Source organism: Trichomonas vaginalis, chromosome IV, assembly GCF_026262505.1.
Source record: "Trichomonas vaginalis G3 chromosome IV, whole genome shotgun sequence".
NCBI lineage: Eukaryota > Parabasalia > Trichomonadida > Trichomonadidae > Trichomonas > Trichomonas vaginalis.
The window spans coordinates 19359464-19376491 of record NC_067206.1 but is presented as its reverse complement, the minus strand read 5'-3'; the positions used below and the strand labels follow the sequence as shown (position 1 = coordinate 19376491).

The 17028-nt window shown below is 32.7% G+C and overlaps 6 protein-coding genes and 3 pseudogenes across 9 annotated transcripts, besides 8 other annotated features; 7 read left to right on the top strand and 2 right to left on the bottom strand.

Annotated features, from left to right (window-relative positions):
• The first annotated feature begins 1233 nt into the window (after window positions 1-1233).
• Window positions 1234-1280: a mobile genetic element.
• Window positions 1281-1318: a mobile genetic element.
• Window positions 1281-1318: a terminal%2Cinverted (terminal inverted repeat of Banshee-A3 transposon ID:TVAGG3_0128110).
• Window positions 1319-2496: 1178 nt separating this feature from the next.
• Window positions 2497-2533: a mobile genetic element.
• Window positions 2497-2533: a terminal%2Cinverted (terminal inverted repeat of Banshee-A3 transposon ID:TVAGG3_0128100).
• A 364-nt stretch (window positions 2534-2897) lies between these two features.
• Window positions 2898-3157: a mobile genetic element.
• A 184-nt stretch (window positions 3158-3341) lies between these two features.
• Window positions 3342-17028: part of a mobile genetic element that runs on past the window's edge.
• Window positions 3486-3920, top strand: TVAGG3_0128080 (uncharacterized protein; the record flags this gene model as incomplete). Its single annotated transcript, XM_001283630.1, has 1 exon — window positions 3486-3920. One exon carries the CDS (start codon window positions 3486-3488, stop codon window positions 3918-3920), a length of 435 nt encoding a protein of 144 aa, XP_001283631.1.
• Window positions 3921-4066: a terminal%2Cinverted (terminal inverted repeat of Maverick-2 transposon ID:TVAGG3_0127890).
• TVAGG3_0128070 (protein of unknown function, DUF4107 family) lies at window positions 4067-4603 on the bottom strand (the record flags this gene model as incomplete). Its single annotated transcript, XM_051223827.1, has 1 exon — window positions 4067-4603. The coding sequence occupies one exon, from the start codon at window positions 4601-4603 to the stop codon at window positions 4067-4069; it is 537 nt and encodes a 178-aa protein (XP_051108813.1).
• Window positions 6611-7012, bottom strand: TVAGG3_0128060 (uncharacterized protein; the record flags this gene model as incomplete). The annotated part of the gene is made up of 1 exon (XM_051223826.1): window positions 6611-7012. One exon carries the CDS (start codon window positions 7010-7012, stop codon window positions 6611-6613), a length of 402 nt encoding a protein of 133 aa, XP_051108812.1.
• On the top strand, window positions 8627-9656 carry TVAGG3_0128050 (annotated as a pseudogene). The gene has a single exon. A coding segment is annotated over exon 1 (1030 nt).
• Window positions 9958-11447, top strand: TVAGG3_0128040 (annotated as a pseudogene). Its single transcript has one exon. A coding segment is annotated over exon 1 (1490 nt).
• On the top strand, window positions 11508-12349 carry TVAGG3_0128030 (annotated as a pseudogene). The gene has a single exon. A coding segment is annotated over exon 1 (842 nt).
• TVAGG3_0128020 (organellar and viral DNA polymerase type B) lies at window positions 13020-13430 on the top strand (the record flags this gene model as incomplete). Its single annotated transcript, XM_051223825.1, has 1 exon — window positions 13020-13430. The coding sequence occupies one exon, from the start codon at window positions 13020-13022 to the stop codon at window positions 13428-13430; it is 411 nt and encodes a 136-aa protein (XP_051108811.1).
• On the top strand, window positions 13968-14681 carry TVAGG3_0128010 (organellar and viral DNA polymerase type B; the record flags this gene model as incomplete). Its single annotated transcript, XM_051223824.1, has 1 exon — window positions 13968-14681. A coding segment is annotated over one exon (714 nt), but the record flags the coding sequence as incomplete, so codon positions are not given.
• On the top strand, window positions 15880-16848 carry TVAGG3_0128000 (KilA, N-terminal/APSES-type HTH, DNA-binding family; the record flags this gene model as incomplete). Its single annotated transcript, XM_001298580.1, has 1 exon — window positions 15880-16848. One exon carries the CDS (start codon window positions 15880-15882, stop codon window positions 16846-16848), a length of 969 nt encoding a protein of 322 aa, XP_001298581.1.

The following is a 17028-nucleotide window of genomic DNA, read 5'->3' as shown; positions in this document are numbered from 1 at the left end:
TTAAGTTCACGTGAGCTTTTATGAATGAAAATAAGTAAAAAAAAGAATTTTCTCAAAAAAAATTGTGTACGCATTGAAATTTTTATCTATAAATTTAGATATGTCATCAATAATATAATATAATTTTAAATTCGTGGAGTACACTTGGGATAATTGAATATGGGCTACCCCATCCCAACCTCTCAAACTTCCTCTGAATTTGGACAAGGTATCCCAATCCCAAAGACCTATCTGAATAAAATGAAATAAGTATATTATATATATTATTTATTTGCTAATAATGAGCATAAATCGCTAAAATTATGAAGAAATTAAAAATTAAAAATTAAAATTAGAAAAAAATGTTGATTTAATGAGAGAATATTGTATAAAAATAGAATTATTAGCTAAAATACGTATTAATTTTATGATATTTCAATCACATTAACGAAAATCGCCCATTTTTAATTCAAATGGGCGGGAAAAAAAATAAAATTCCAAAAAAAATTGAATTGGGGAAACGATAGGGGACGGGATATGAGAAACCCCATATGTTTGGGAATTTTTCGCATCACTACGCACACCGGTTCCTTTTTTTAGGAATTTTTTAGGTTAAAAAATATGCTTTGTAAATCATTTTTTGTAAATCGGCAAAAATTTGGAAATATTCTGACGACAATAAATCTGGGAATAGTATTTTAAATACGAGAACAACCTATTTAAAAGTGTTTCGTTCGATTTTGTATAATTTCAAATTTTCGCATATAGCTTTCCGTGAATTACCGTGATTTTACCGCCACATCAATAGTTTACGACACTTTTTCCGTAAATTGAGTAGTTTACTGCACTTTTCCCGTAAAATTGAGTTACGGGAATCCGTAAGATTACCGTACCTCACTTCTAGTTGAAAATAGCATTAGTATATAATAAATAGATATATTATTCATATTTTTGATTTTGAATTACGGAAAAAGTGAGTTCAGAACTTCCAATTATTATTTGATTAATTATGTTAAAAATACTATAAGGAATTAAAATACATAATGTTGAAATTTGAATTAAGGAAAAGTGGGTGTGAAAGTGAAGTGAAAAAGTAAGATATTTTTTGTTGAAATAATCATAGTTGTACAATTTTGAAACTATATGTAAAGCTATAAATTGAATAAATTCAAAAACAAAAATTGTTTATTCTTATTAATAAATTTATATTAATCAATATTTGAACAACCCGTAATTAAAATTGAATTCCTCTTAAAATTTAATCCATACGTTAATTTTTAATTTGCTCGGCGAATGCCGAGTGTTGTAAACAGAAATTCATCAAAAGTGACACCTCAGAAAAGCTAAAATATTGAATTTTTGGAACTTTTGATAGAGCACGTTTTTAAATATTAATTAAAGTAAATGTATATTTTGTAAAGATTCTTTTTAATAAAAAAATAAAATTTTGAAGAAGAACACAAAATCTTCTGAAAAATAATATCACATAAACTCATATTATTTTCTAATATATAACTATTTTATATAAAAATCAAATTCAATGATCTTAAAAGCGAAGGATAAACCTCAAAATTTACGAATATAATGAGTGGGAATATAATGCTTATCTATCATAAAACCATATGAAATATCAATTTTTGCTTTACGCCTAATTTTTGACGACAATTAGCAAAAAATGTTAATTGTTAACACTCAGTCCATTTGAATATGAAAAATAAAATTGACTTTGATTAAATGTTTTTATTTATCATGCAATTCTTCTTGCGACCAAAGATTTGAATAAAATTTCAAAAAATAAGATAGCTTAAAAAATAATATACGGTAGTGTTTACTAATAGATGAATAGTATATAAATTCTATTAAAATGGATTTGATCCAAAAAAATATATAAAATTTGATCATAAATAAAATCGTTTTAAATTACTTCTTCATTTAAATTATAACAATTATTTTTGGTTTTATATTTTTTTGGATCAAATCCATTTTAATAGAATTTATATACTATTCATCTATTAGTAAACACTACCGTATATTATTTTTTAAGCTATCTTATTTTTTGAAATTTTATTCAAATCTTTGGTCGCAAGAAGAATTGCATGATAAATAAAAACATTTAATCAAAGTCAATTTTATTTTTCATATTCAAATGGACTGAGTGTTAACAATTAACATTTTTTGCTAATTGTCGTCAAAAATTAGGCGTAAAGCAAAAATTGATATTTCATATGGTTTTATGATAGATAAGCATTATATTCCCACTCATTATATTCGTAAATTTTGAGGTTTATCCTTCGCTTTTAAGATCATTGAATTTGATTTTTATATAAAATAGTTATATATTAGAAAATAATATGAGTTTATGTGATATTATTTTTCAGAAGATTTCATTCTATATGCCTATGAAAAGTACTCTCAAAACTAACTTTTTCCTAATTATAATTAAATCTAGAATATTGTATTATGCTTAGTATTATTTCATTTTTCTCATTCAATTTAGAATTTACAAATGTCAAAAAATTGAGAGCTGTCACTTTTGATGAATTTCTGTTTATTACACCGAGCTTCCCTACTTCTCTTGTCATTCCTTCAAAAACTCTAATCTCATCGCACTTACAAACATCATGATTTGATGTATTGTCGAGAAATCTTAGACTTGTTTGTCATTTGATTATAGCATTTGAAAGTCATCTCGAAAATCGATTAACAAGACAATTTTCCAAACATCTACATACAAGTAGATGATGGTAAACCCATTAGAGTTGTTTTGCTATGATTCCTCCAATCTTATGATGAGAAAAATCATATCAAAACAGCTCTAATCGAACATTCTACACAGCTTAGCATCCAGCTAGTTCCAAGTAATGCGATTACAACATCAACGGCCAAAGCCTTTCAGAGTCCTTTAATCATTTCTTCTCATCTCAATGTGAAGTGGCCCCAAACGAACTACAAGCTGACGTTACAACGCATTACAACCCGGTTAATACGAGCATATACATTAGAGCTGCTTTGTTATGATCTCCCTCATCAATTGATGAGAGATCTCATTATGAAGCAGCTCCAATCGAACTAAAAACCTACATACAAATGAGTGAAAACAAACTCATTAGAGTTGTGTTGCTTTGATTTCTCTCATCAGAAGATGAGAGATACCAGAACAAAACAACTCTAATCAAACTTTCTACACAACTCAGCACAGTATCAATGCAAAGTAATGCGTCTGTATCGTTAACAAGCAAAGTTGTTTCGGGTCCTTCCATTTTGGAAGAATTCGGAACAACTTTGCGAATTGATAGTGTAAACCCATATACATGAGTTAGTATGGGTAAGTTGGGTACTGTGGCACTGCGTTCCACCTTACCCAACTTAACCTTAAATATTTACAAAACCATCTGATACATAAACGTTTTCACAAACGACTTCACTAACAAATTCCCTACCGTCCTCACTAAATAAAAATAACCTTATTTTTATTTTTTTTTAATTTTTTATTTCATTACAAAGACATGTCCGACTACATTTACTATGACTCTTTCCCAGAACGTTTCCGTGAACTATTCAAAACTCAAGTAAAACTGAGAAACATGCATTTTAACAAAGACAGACCCATTGACGATGAAAGAAACCCTGAATATATTACAATCCCTTATGACGCAAAGTTCATTGCATACATTCCTTATGGTCGCAGAGGAACAAAAACTATTTCAACAAAGAACAAAAATTATTTCTGGAGCGATGAAGAAAATTGCCTTATCTACATAAATGCATACTTAAATAAAGCTACATATTGTACAAAAGAAGGTTGGACTGGATTTGAGCTCTACATATACGACGACGATGGAAACAGACGTTGTGTATACCCATACGATAATATGTACCATTGTTTTCATCAAGTATTAAACGAATACATAGTCAGTAAGGGTCTCATTCCTGCTGAGTAGAAATGTTATATTTTTGTTCCCACATTTATTTAAAAATAAATGATCTCACCACTCCCACACGTATGAAAACATAGCGCAAAAATAATGTTTATGTTAGAATGTTAGATCTAACACGTTTTCTAACCTCATTTCTAACCCTGTTGAATTCATTGTTTTATAACTCTCTTCCTTGGTTTCTTTTTAGTTGCTTTCTTCACGTCTGTCTCCAACTTGACTGTCTTTCTTCTTCGTCCGTAATGATACCAGTTACTTCCACCAGTCAATGGGTCAAATGGTCGTTCATAAGGGTTTCCATACATTCCATAGGGACCATACGGAAGAACTACTGGTGGAAGTTGTGGAGAAGAAACATTTTCTTTAGTTCCATCGACTCTATTTAAATGCATTGTTTCACCTTTCATCTGGTCATTAAAGTCTTTTGCGTGTTTTGCAAACTCATCGTCCTTTCCTAAAGCATTTTCTGACTCAGTCGCAACCAAATTGGATGCTTTATTTATGAGCCCTATTTTATTTAATCTTAACTTCTTTGCAACCCAGCCTCCAATCTTCCCTTTATTTGCATCTAATGTCTTCGAAACCCTTCCTCCACTCATTTTATTTACTGCGTCATAAGCTCCAAGTGCTTTTGCTCCAAATGCTAATGCTTTTGTTCCCATTGCGCCTAAAGCTGCCCAAGCTACCATTTACACCATATTAAAATCATCTCTCTTCAATATTATCTCATAAAAGTTCTCGTTACTGGAGAAAGTCAATGAAACATAAGCGTTCTCACGGGCTTCGCCCTCACCGCTTTGCGGTCTATCTAACTTCTTTCTTATATCATCTATACGCTTCAAAATGTCTGAACAATTGCTAACATCTTCTACAACAGTTATTTCATCATGAATGACCTTCAAGAACAAGCTCATTTAATATGCAATTAAAATCATTTCAATAATGAGTCCATCCTTTCCATCTTTAGGTAGCACAACATCTTTCATTGAAGAAGGTTCGACAAGTCTTATGTTAAACTTACTGACAAAGTTTGTTATACTATAATGCTTCGGCGGCGAATACATGTAGTTTGAAAGACATAATATAGATTCTTCAGCAAATTCACTTATACTGGATTTTATACAATGTTCTCACGAGACCAAATACCACCAATTGACAATCTTGTAAGCAATCCTGCTGAACCTTCTACTGTAAACGTCGATGGTAACATTCCACGAAGGTCATCTATTGACATCGTTGAGTCACTGTATTTAAATATTTTCTTAAAGCAATCGTCATTATCTAACCATGCAATAGCTTTGAAGTTTTCATTCGAATAGACATCTGCTTCATTAAATGTAAAACCTGACTTCTTTGCAGAGACGACTTTAAAATCTATTGAGTTTGTTTCAAAAATTATATGCTATGGTAACTTCTGAAGGTAATGGATGTCCTTCCACAGTCAGTTGTTCTCTCACTACCGTTTGAAGCTTTGTATTAAAAACTTTCATGTCATCTCCTGTATCTAAGTTCACATACACAGCAACAGGGAAACTATCTTGCTTCTTTGTTTCATCATTATATCTCAAAACATTAAAGTTCTTCAATAATATTGTTCTTCCTGCTGGAATACTTCGAACCTGTCTGATTTCAATAGCTTTCTCACCTCCTACATACTCTACCCAGTGTCTTGGATATTCATAAGTATACTGACTTTCTTGAATTTTGGTAGGTTTCATCATAACGTGTTCATAGTATATCTTTATACTCTTGTCAGTTAGACTCGGTGCTATGTTCTGAATATTTCTGACTTGCATTTTTAATGGAGATAAAATGAAGCATTTAATACATGACGTAGATGAAGACATGAATGAAACTACAGACAAACTTAACTCTTCTCTCATTCTTCCTTTCAGTAAGGACTATGAGTTCTGTTCAAATGGTGTTTATTTCTATTGTGGAAAGATGGGTTCAGGTAAGACATTTAACCTCATTCGTCATATACTCATAACAGAACGTTTAGGAAACGACTCTACTATGACCAAATCATTATATCAGCAACTTCAGACTCTATGGACTCAACAGCGAAAACATTTATGTCAAAAAGTTCAAGCCTCTGTCGTTAAAGTTCCAGACAGTGAACTCATTGAATTTCTTCAACGTTACATTCGACGTAAGAGGAAATATTATGCCATCGTTGAATTTATACAGTCAGGAATGCAAAAGACTTCTGAGGAGATGGAAAGAATTATTGACAAACACCACTTACGTCAGTACTCAGGAGTTTACGATATGAAACGACTGACAAACTACATTCTATCAAAACTTTCAAAATACCCCTTCAAAAAGTATCCTTCAAACACTCTGCTCGTTTGCGACGACTTCGCCGGAAAAGGTTTAGTGTCAAAGCCTGACTCACCATTAGCTAACATCATTACTAAAGTCAGACATTACCACTTAACTGTAGCAATACTTATGCAAACATGGAGGTTTTTAGCTTTAAACATAAAACGTCTCATAACTGACTTCGTTATCTTTCAAGGTTTCTCACGCTATGATATTGAACTCATTTGGAAACAGTCAGGTATAACATTACCTTTTGAAGAAATTTGGGAAGCATATAAGTCTCTCATCTCTCCTCGTTCATACCTTGAGATTCATATCATGACTAATACCATTAAAGTCAAAAATATTCCATGGGAACGACCAACATTGTTTTAAAGTTTAACCTTCAATTGACTGATGGTAAACAAATTCCATGCATCTCTGTCGCCATTTCTGTTAATATTTTTGCTGTCATTCATATCATCCACTTCCCCATCCGTTAGCTTTTGAGGATATGTGTTAGAATAGCTGTTCTTAAATGAAGGCTTTTCACCTTTGAGAGCATAAACTCTATAACTTTCTGCATACTTTATGTTTGAACCTCCTGAGCCATCATTGACATAAATTTTTATAGGCTTCCACCCTTTGTTCATGTTCCTGCTTCTTCCCTTAGCTCTTTTGTTCAGTAGTTCTACATCTTTATACACAGCACCTGTCTCAGTGAATTCAACAATATTTTCATTCGTTAGCTTTACATTCAAACCCTTGTCGAGTATATTGTTCATTTCATACATATAAAAGGTTTTTATTCTATATGAAATGAGAAGCAAATCCATCTTAGCTGGTGCCGTTAATGTTCCAATTGAACCAACATCAAATGTTGACTCACGAACGACAAACAATATTGTCATAAGAACTATAGTTCAGAGTGTTTGAAAGAAAAAGAACCAGAACTGAAATCCGTGAATTTAAACTCAGCTTCAACGCTAACGCTACATCAGATGTTAAGTTAGAGTATCCACCACTGGACCAAATTCTTTCAAGAGAAGCCAACGACAATCCTTACACAAATGTTCAAACAAATCCTTCAGATAACGTAGACCATTACCTTCTTCAGTTATACCAAACAATTTTACTCAAAGACGATAAGAAGCTTTTGACAAATCTTATAAGTAAGAACCAAATAATTCTAACAAAGGAGGACCTTGAAAAGTTATATCACGAATAACAGGGAAACAATGTGTCATTGACTATCTCGACCCTGAAATCGAATGCTGTGGTCAAACGCCACCATTCATGAAAATAGGTAACATCCGCATCATTGAAACACCAGGTACTCCAGGAGTTGAGTTTAAGTATAAATATTCGAACGAGTATACAAAACTTTCAACAGAATATAAACTTTGCTTGAAATATGTTTTAGTAAATTAAAGCAATTTGTAATATCTATCCAAAACTTCTTCAACAGTATCGAATCATCTTCATAATGCAAACCTAATCTTATTGACTTGGTGCAGTTTTCACTAACACAATATTTTTTCTGTTCTCTTGACTGACATAACTAACTCATTTGTTTCATCAAACAGCAACAACCAAAGTTCATGACCTAATACATAAATTCATACTTTATATTTTTAGCTCTGAGTTCTCTTGTAAGCTGTTGCATTTAATATTTTCTAAAAAAGTCAACTTCAACAGTCATTCGCACTGGTGCCTTCAGTTCTACAGGCTCCTCCTGAAAGTCAACAAGTCTAAATTGCATGTCTTTCAAATTATGAGGACTAATGCGAACCCATTTACCTAATGAGTTGCTATGACAGGAACGTTTGGAATGAACATTGAATTGACTGCATAACAGAAGGATTTATATTCTACTGAACCTTTACTATTAACTCCTGAAATACCTGTGACATTAGCTATTTTAGACTCAATGTATAAACAATTACCATAACATACGTATGGAACAGATTTCATCTCAATCGTTTTGTCAACACTTTTCAAAGGTAGTTGCATATGGTATGCTCCCAGAAGCAATTGAACTCTATGACTCATTCGTGTTATCTTGAACTCTTTCTTGCTACTGAACTTCAATGTTCCCTCAGAAGAGAGTTCGACATCTATGTTGTCAATAGTTTCTTCATTTATGAGAGTATCTATGACTCCAGCAATTTTATCTATTCTATACTCTGCTCTGTTAGGAAATGTTATAAAACTTCTTTTGTCATCTATTTCAATCTCTATGAAATCTGTTTCATCTGTTATGACAAAAGTTGCGATAGTATTGAAGTCAACAACTCTGAAAGCAAGTGCTTCATTCTGAAGACCTAAGTTTGTTTGAAGCTTTACTGTTCCATATTCGTTTGGGTCTGTACTTTGCAAATAGAACAACATTTTATTCTCATTAAAATATGACTATTGCTGCATATGCGTATGAAACAAATGAAGCAAGAAGAGCACATGAACTAGTAAACGAAAACTCAACTTTAACCCATTGAAGGCAATGATTTAGTCATTGACGATGGAAAAACTAAAAAAGTCATTGATTTCGATACTTTTAACACTTATGACCCATTCATTACAATAAGTAAAGTTCCTATCATAAATGATGGAACGGTGCAATATATAAATTCTACAGTAGATACCTCATTAGTGAAAGTACTGAATGTTCTCATTGAATTGTTAAAGAGCTTTCGATTTGACGACAACATTAAATGCTAAAGAATTTAGTCATGAATGAGAAACAAATTCTTGGCGTTGCTGGTAACAGTAATGATGTACACCTTATGACATTAGAATATTATAACGAACATAAAGATGAACTGAAAGGAGAGAAGGGTGACACCGGACCACAAGGACCACAAGGAATACAAGGAACAAGGAATACAAGGAATCAAGGACCTCAAGGCGAAAACGGTTTGGATGGAAAGGATGGAAAGGATGGAAAAACTGCTAAATCATGGATATGGGACCTTATAAATACTGGTTTAACAGCTGCTTCATATGGAGTTCTTCAATACCAAATCGGAAAGATATGGGCAGTACTTGGTGAAGAAGCTTTAGATGACGTTAAAAATGCTTTGAACTTCATTTCAAATGGTTCGGATACTATTAAAACTTTATCTGGTTGGATGCAAGAAACAAGGAGTCAAATAGATACTGTAAGACGTATAGCAAACAATGCACGTACGGGATTGGATACTTTACGAAAGCACAAAATACACTAAAGGAAGCAAATGATATTCTTGGCTCAGTATCAGACATGCATGAAGATTGGCTTAAAGGTATTGACAAATCTTTAAAAAATCACAGTCAGTCTATTGCTGACTACAAGAAAAGTATAGATTTTTTACATAGTGCTATGGACGTACATGATGGAAGCATAAGGAACTTACTTAATGCTAACAATAACTTACCAGGAACTATTAAAGCATTTATAAAGTCCTTTGTAAAACCCGGTGCTCTAACATTTAGGTCTTTGAGAGCAAGAGCATTGAAGTCAAGAGATGCAGAAACTCCAACAGAACCTACAGAAGGAACTGAAACAACAGAAACTCCAGAAGAACCACCAAAACCAACAGCTAATGAAATATTGTTCGAATATTTTCCAAGGTACTCTGTTCTCATTGCATACATTCAAGAAATACTTAAGAAAGCAGACTTGACTTTAGGAGATGATGAAAGTTCTGTATATCTTTCGTTCCAGTTTCAAATAGCAGAACTTTTGAGACAGATATGCTTAATGTATGACAACATCTCTGATTTCACAAAATATGATGACGACCATGACCCCGAACATGGTGAAGAAGAAGTTTTACAAACATCCATTAAGACAGGAAAGGTTTTAACTCAAAGTCTCATTATTGACACCAAAGATGGCGAAGTGGACGTTCTTCAAGAGCTGAAGAAAAATACTTCTTCGGGAGGTGGTGGTAGGCATGAACTTGAAATAAATGAGATAGAAGAGAAATTAGCCAAAAAAGCAGATAAAGAACATAAACACAATATCTCCGATATAAATGAACTTCAAGCTACATTAAATAGTAAAGCGGACAAAAATGAACTTGACGCAATGAAGAAAGTTTTGAAATCTCATAAACACAATATCTCCGATATAAATGAACTTCAAGCTACATTAAATAGTAAAGCGGACAAGAACCATGTTCATTATATAAGTTCAGATGAACAGATTATAACGGACTATCATGGATATTTAACACGAAGTGATGAAGCGAAACAAAAAATGTTAATGAAAGAAGATATAAATACATTCGTGCTAAAGGTTATGACATAAGCTGTACTGTACAGTATGATGTAGCTAAAGCACCAGAAGCATTTGGTTATACCGGTGAAATTTATGCCTCTACTTTCAATGTTAACGGTGTATTAGTTGAACCAAGATTTACTTTGAGAGTTAAGTCAAAAATAACGTTTGAAGATGCTATTAAAAGTAAAGCTGACAAAGATGAACTTGACGCAACGAACAAAGTTTTGAAATCTCATAAACACAATATCTCCGATATAAATGAACTTCAAGCTACATTAAATAGTAAAGCAGACAAAAATCATACACATAAATCCTTCACTACTGTTAGAGCTGATGACATAATACTGAACTTTGACCTTGGTTCAAGTGCACCTTTAGAGAATCCAAGTACAAGCGTAAAAGATACTCTTAACAATTTAGATAAGAGTTGCAGGAATATCGAAGATCATGCCAGAAACTTTGAAGCATATGAACTACCAACAATGTTAGATAAGAAAGCAGACAAAACAGAGCTTCAAACAATGAAGGCCCAGATTCTTCAAACATTATATCCTGTTGGTTCTATTTATACGTCAATGAACTCAACAAATCCAGCAAGTGTTTTAGGTTTTGGTACATGGCAGCAGATTGTAGACAAATTCTTATACTGTGCTAACTCTTCAAAGCAAACAGGAGGTTCGAAGAAAATTAAAGAAGCAAACCTTCCACCGCACACTCATACAGGAACTACAAACTTTTCTGGCGACCATAGCCACTCATTAAGAGACCATCCATTATACAACTCAGAGTATGAAGCTGGCAATGATGTTTTATCTCCATCTTATAACAATGCAGCAAAAAAGACTTTTCGACAAACTGAACCGGGAGGAAATCATGTCCATACTTTCACAACAAATCCAACAGGCTCGGGTGCAGATTACATGCCACCATTTGTGACTGTATTTGCATGGTACCGCGTTCAATGAACGCGCTTGAGCCTGCTTTGCGGGCTTACCGTCTTGAATAAAATCTTTAACTTTACATAAATGAGCTTGAAAGAAGTATTCGAACAACATCCATGGAGGTCATTTAAGAAGTTCAATGAAGCTGCAAAGAGTTGGGGATTTACTAACAGAGCTGAAGTGAAAAGGTTCTTTGACAAAAATGTTGTACATCAAACAAAAATAAACCCTTACGACTACTTTTTACCAATTTACTCCAACACTCCTGACGCATACCAATTTGACACTCTCATTCAAAGCAGAAAAGGAGGACATAAACCATTCCTCATCTTCATTAATGTTAACACTCGTAAAGCATATGCATATCCAATGAAAAATAAAGGAACTCGTGAAGTTTTAAGAGTTTTACAAAAGTTCGTGGCAGAACATAACCCAAGTACTTTAACATCAGACCAAGACAGTGCATACCTCAGCAATGAAATCACAGAATTTCTCATTAAGCATAACATAACTCACTACACTACTGAAGACCATAACCATAACATACTCGGCATCATAAACCGCTTCATAAGAACGCTCAGAGATTTAAATCAAGAGCGAGACTTTACCGAAGAAACAATGAAACATTTTCTCGAAGTATATAATTCCTCAACGCATTCTACAACAGGCCATACACCAAATTCAATGACACAACAACAAGAAGAAAAGTATATACAAAAGAAACGAAGTCAAACACAAAATATCAGAAATTCAACATAATTTACCCTCATTCCTGGTACAAAAGTTCGTGTAGTTCTTGACGACAAACCGTTGACAAAGAAACGTTTAAGGTTAAGTCGAAATTATTATATCGTAGACTCTACGCAAGGTAATGGATATCTTATAAAAGCTGCTGACGACTCTATTGCGTTTTATCCTCGTCATAAATTAGTTGAAAGTAGTAATGGCAAACTTGCTGAAACCATTGACGAAGCAAAGCGAGGAGTGGTTATTGAAATACTTGACTACAACATAAACGATGACACTTATAAAGTAAGATATGAAGGAGGCGTTGAAGATGTTATACCATCTAAGAACTTGAGAGAGTCAAAGCCAACACATCTGGGACCATTAGAGCGGGAGTACTGGAAAGACAAAAATATGCCAGAAAGAATAAGAAAATTCTTCTAAACTTTTTCATTAGATGTAAATCAGACATGAATGAGAACAGTCATGATATCATTAATGTTTTCATAAATTTACACCAAAAATAATGTTTATGTTAGAATGTTAGATCTAACACGTTTTCTAACCTCATTTCTAACCTCTTGAATTTGTCATGAATTTCCTTAAGACAGAAAAAATAAAGTTAGTTTTATTTTTATTTATTTTTTTATTTTGTATGTAAAGACATATATGACAAACATTGAGTTTGAAACAGTTAGAAAGATAGACAATGACACCAAATTGGTTAGAATAGGTGATTTAAACGTAAGATACTCAAAGAAATACAACAAATATTCTTTGTCAGACATTTTATCTCCATCTGGAAAGAGACCGATGGACTGGGTTAGAATTGCTTCTACTCAGAAAATTTTGACAAGAAATCCTAAGCTCATGATATCAGTAGCATTTCATGGAACAAGAGCATATCTTATAGACAAAAGTCTTATACCAATAGTTTTGTTATGGTTAGACCCAGTTGTTGGATATAACTTCATAACATATGGTTCATTCGATACGGAACGTTGCAGTGAAGGCTTACTTTACATCGTTCAGAAACCGAAGGACTTCAATACAAAGAGATATAAGATAGGAAGAACATATAATATAACTCAAAGATATGACTCTACAGTCAATAGAGTCAAGGTTGTGTTTGTTAATGATATGAGAGCTGCAGAAACAGAACTACTTGAAAAGTTTGAGAAAATGTATGGTGCTCCCATAAAAGGTAAAGAAACGTTTGAAGTAGATGAGATAGATAAAGCTATAAAATTATTTGACGAAGTTGCTGAAAAATACATGTAAAGCGTTTATTTTTGGTCTTTTGTGAAAGATAGAAAAAATAAAATTAGTTTTATTTTTATTTATTTTTTTATTTTTTTGTATGTAAAGATATGATTTCAGGGATTTTTTTGTATTTGACGAGAATGTTTATGTTAGAATGTTAGATCTAACACCTTTTCTAACACGTTTTCTAACCTCTTGAATTTTCATGACTTCTTCGTAAATGTTTTGTCATGACTTCTTCGTAAATGTTTTGTCAAGACTTCTTCATCGTAATGAGCGTAAATGTTTTGTCAAAACTTCTTCATCGTAATGAGCGTAAATGTTTTGTCAAAACTTCTTCGTACATGTTTTGTCAAAACTTCTTCGTAAATGTTTTGTCAAGACTTCTTCGTAATGAGTGTAAATCAGACAAAAATAATGTTTATGTTAGAATGTTAGATCTAACATCTTTTCTAACACGTTTTCTAACCTCTTGAATTTGTCATGAATTTCCTTAAGACAGAAAAAATAAAGTTAGTTTTATTTTTATTTATTTTTTTATTTTGTATAAAAGATATGATTTCAACAATCGGCACAACAACAATTCAAACAACAGCACCAAACTCGTTAGTCATGAATCCTACGTCAATGTTGGTAGAGATGAAAAACTTCATTCCTTCTTCATATACTTTCGAAACAAAAATCCAGAAGATAAAGCAAGAACTTTTAACAAGTAATTTAGACTGTAGTGCGAAAGATGAAGAAAATGAAGAATATCTTTATGAAATGCAGGACATTATTGACCATTTACCCAAATTGCCTGAAATCCAACAACAAAAACTCACTATTCCTGAATTCGACGAAATTGAAGTTAAAGTTACTGACTCAGTAGAAATAAAGAAGTTCATACGTAAAGTAAATTATGAATTCCTTGGTTTTCATTGCAACCATAAGGTTATGGACAAAGATTGCGACATGGTATATAAGAATGTTTCTGACATATATAAATCTGAAGAATTTAAGACCTACGACAACTTTGTTTCGTTAGTTGCTGAATGTGTTTGGGAAATAAGAGATAAAGATAGAAGAGGCAAAGTATGGAACAAACAAATAAGACCCGCTATGTTTGAGATGAAGAGAGCAATTGACGCCTTAGTTGTTTTAGCTGGTTTTATTTCAATGTATAACGCAAAAATGAACCCGCAATGTTCAAAATGTAAGGCAGCAATTAGGAAATATAACTACTCAGTCAAAGAGATAGAAAGAATGAGAAACGACTATGCAGACTTAAAGAAAGAAGCAGAAAAGCCAGCAGAAGATAAAATGGACATGTTAGAATTTCTGAACAAAAACTATCCAACTGCTGACGATTTCCTATTATCTGACGTCAAGAAGAAGTATAAAGAAACTTTCGGCATAGTTAAAACATTCGATGTACTAAAAGAAGAAATAGAAGCTACAAAACTGTTTAAAGTCATGAACCATCGCAACATATACCATGTAAAACGCTTGTAAATAGTTATGTTAGAAAAGAGGTTAGAAAACGTGTTAGATCTAACATGTTAACATAAACATTATTTTTATTGAATTCAGCAACAAAATTCTTCGATGTTAGAAAAGAGGTTAGAAAACGTGTTAGATCTAACATGTTAACATAAACATTATTTTTGCTGAATTCAGCACAAAATTCTGAGTAAAATGGCATATGGCATGTGTCAAACCGTTGAGTTTTCACAAAATTCCAAAAATAACGTTTACCATGTAAAACGCTTATGTTAGAAAAAATGTTATTTTCTAATATTCTAACATAAACATTATTTTTGAGGAAAAAAATGAAGGTTCTATACGGTTTCTAACCGTTAACAAGCTTGCCTTTTACATTCTGCCTGAGGAAGTCTTTAACAAGCTCGTTAATTTCAATTAGGTAAATTGCCTCGTCGGTAGGTTCGACTTCGACCATTGCTACTGACAGTAGCAGTACTTTTACTGACAGTAGCAGTACTTTTACTGACAGTAGCAGTACTTTTACTGACAGTAGCAGTACTTTTACTGACAGTAGCAGTACTTTTACTGACAGTAGCAGTACTTTATCGTCGAAAACCCTCTCAAATTTTCCTTTTTACTGACATTAGCAGTACTTTTACTGACAGTAGCAGTACTTTTACTGACAGTAGCAGAGATTTTTATCGTCCAACTTTACAAATGTAAACTTATATCGTTCTATTTTCTTCACTAGGGTCTAACACCAAAGTAACCTATGTACATGAAATTTCACTGCATAAAAGGAAAAAACCTGCGCGAATCGGGATTTGAACCGAGGTCTTCGACGCCTTTAACGAGGTAGCCCATACCACTGAGCTATGAGCCGCTTGCATATTTTTAAGTAAAATATAGTATATTTGTCATACCGTGAAGGATGACCAAACTTAAAAAAAATAAAGTTAGTTTTATTTTTATTTATTTTTTTATTTTGTATGTAAAGACAGTAATGTCAACAACAGAGAACACAACAACAGTTATAGTCCATGAAGCTATAAATGAAGAATACGAGTACATACAGTTTAACAAACAACTCCGTCTCATTCGTTCGGTCAAAGACGATATGTACCAAATGCAAAGTATTTTGACAGCATGTTTTGCTCCAGATACTAAGCTTCCTAAAGACTGGTTTAGGAACCAAAGCACACAAGAACTTTTGAGCGAAGCACAGCGAGACATACTTTTTTCTGAAAACAGTGAAGAACAGCGAGACATACTTTTTTCTGAAAACAGTGAAGAACAGCGAGACATACTTTTTTCTGAAAACAGTGAAGAACAGCGAGACATACTTTTTTCTGAAAACAGTGAAGAACAGCGAGTAGGTAAAAAACCCCAGTCGCCAAAACTCTATGAAAATCGTGAAAAATTGCCAAACGGTTTGAGAGGATATTATGTTCATAGACTTCTCGTAAATAATGTGGCACAATGGGCTTCAGCTCGCTATTCATGGTATGTTTGTAAACTTCTTGACGAACTTCACAGACAAGAACGTGGAGAGATGGAAAAGAAACTTCAAGCAAAAGATGAAGTCATTGAATCCAAAGACAAAAGCATACAGAAAAGAATACCGCGTTCAGTACCAAAAGGAACGGAAAAGAGTTATAAGTATATGATATATACTGAAGAGTTGGAGAAAGAAGAAGACAGAGATATGGTTATGTTGCATTTAGTCAGAAGAAACAACAAAAGCTTTTATGACCTTGCTAAAATATATAAATCTGACAGAAACTGGTTCTATCGTGAAAACTTACCGATTTCAATGACACCGAATGAGCAAATAAAGGAAATTGTCAAAAATACTCTTCCTCAAACACACTATGACATCAAAGGTTGTACAATACTTACATTTAAAGAAGACTTAACATTACTGAAGGAAAAAATAACAGAATATTTCGACAACTTCAAAGAGGAAGAATAAAAAAATCTAAGCTAATTTTATTTTTTTATAAAATTTTATCTCATATGAAAGAACATGAATTTAGAATATTCGGAACTCTTAACAGAAGAAGAGAACGAACAACATGTAAAAGATTATGCAAAATTTTTGAAGACATACAAAGCATTTAAACAATATCTAAATGCTTCTAAAGATTATGCA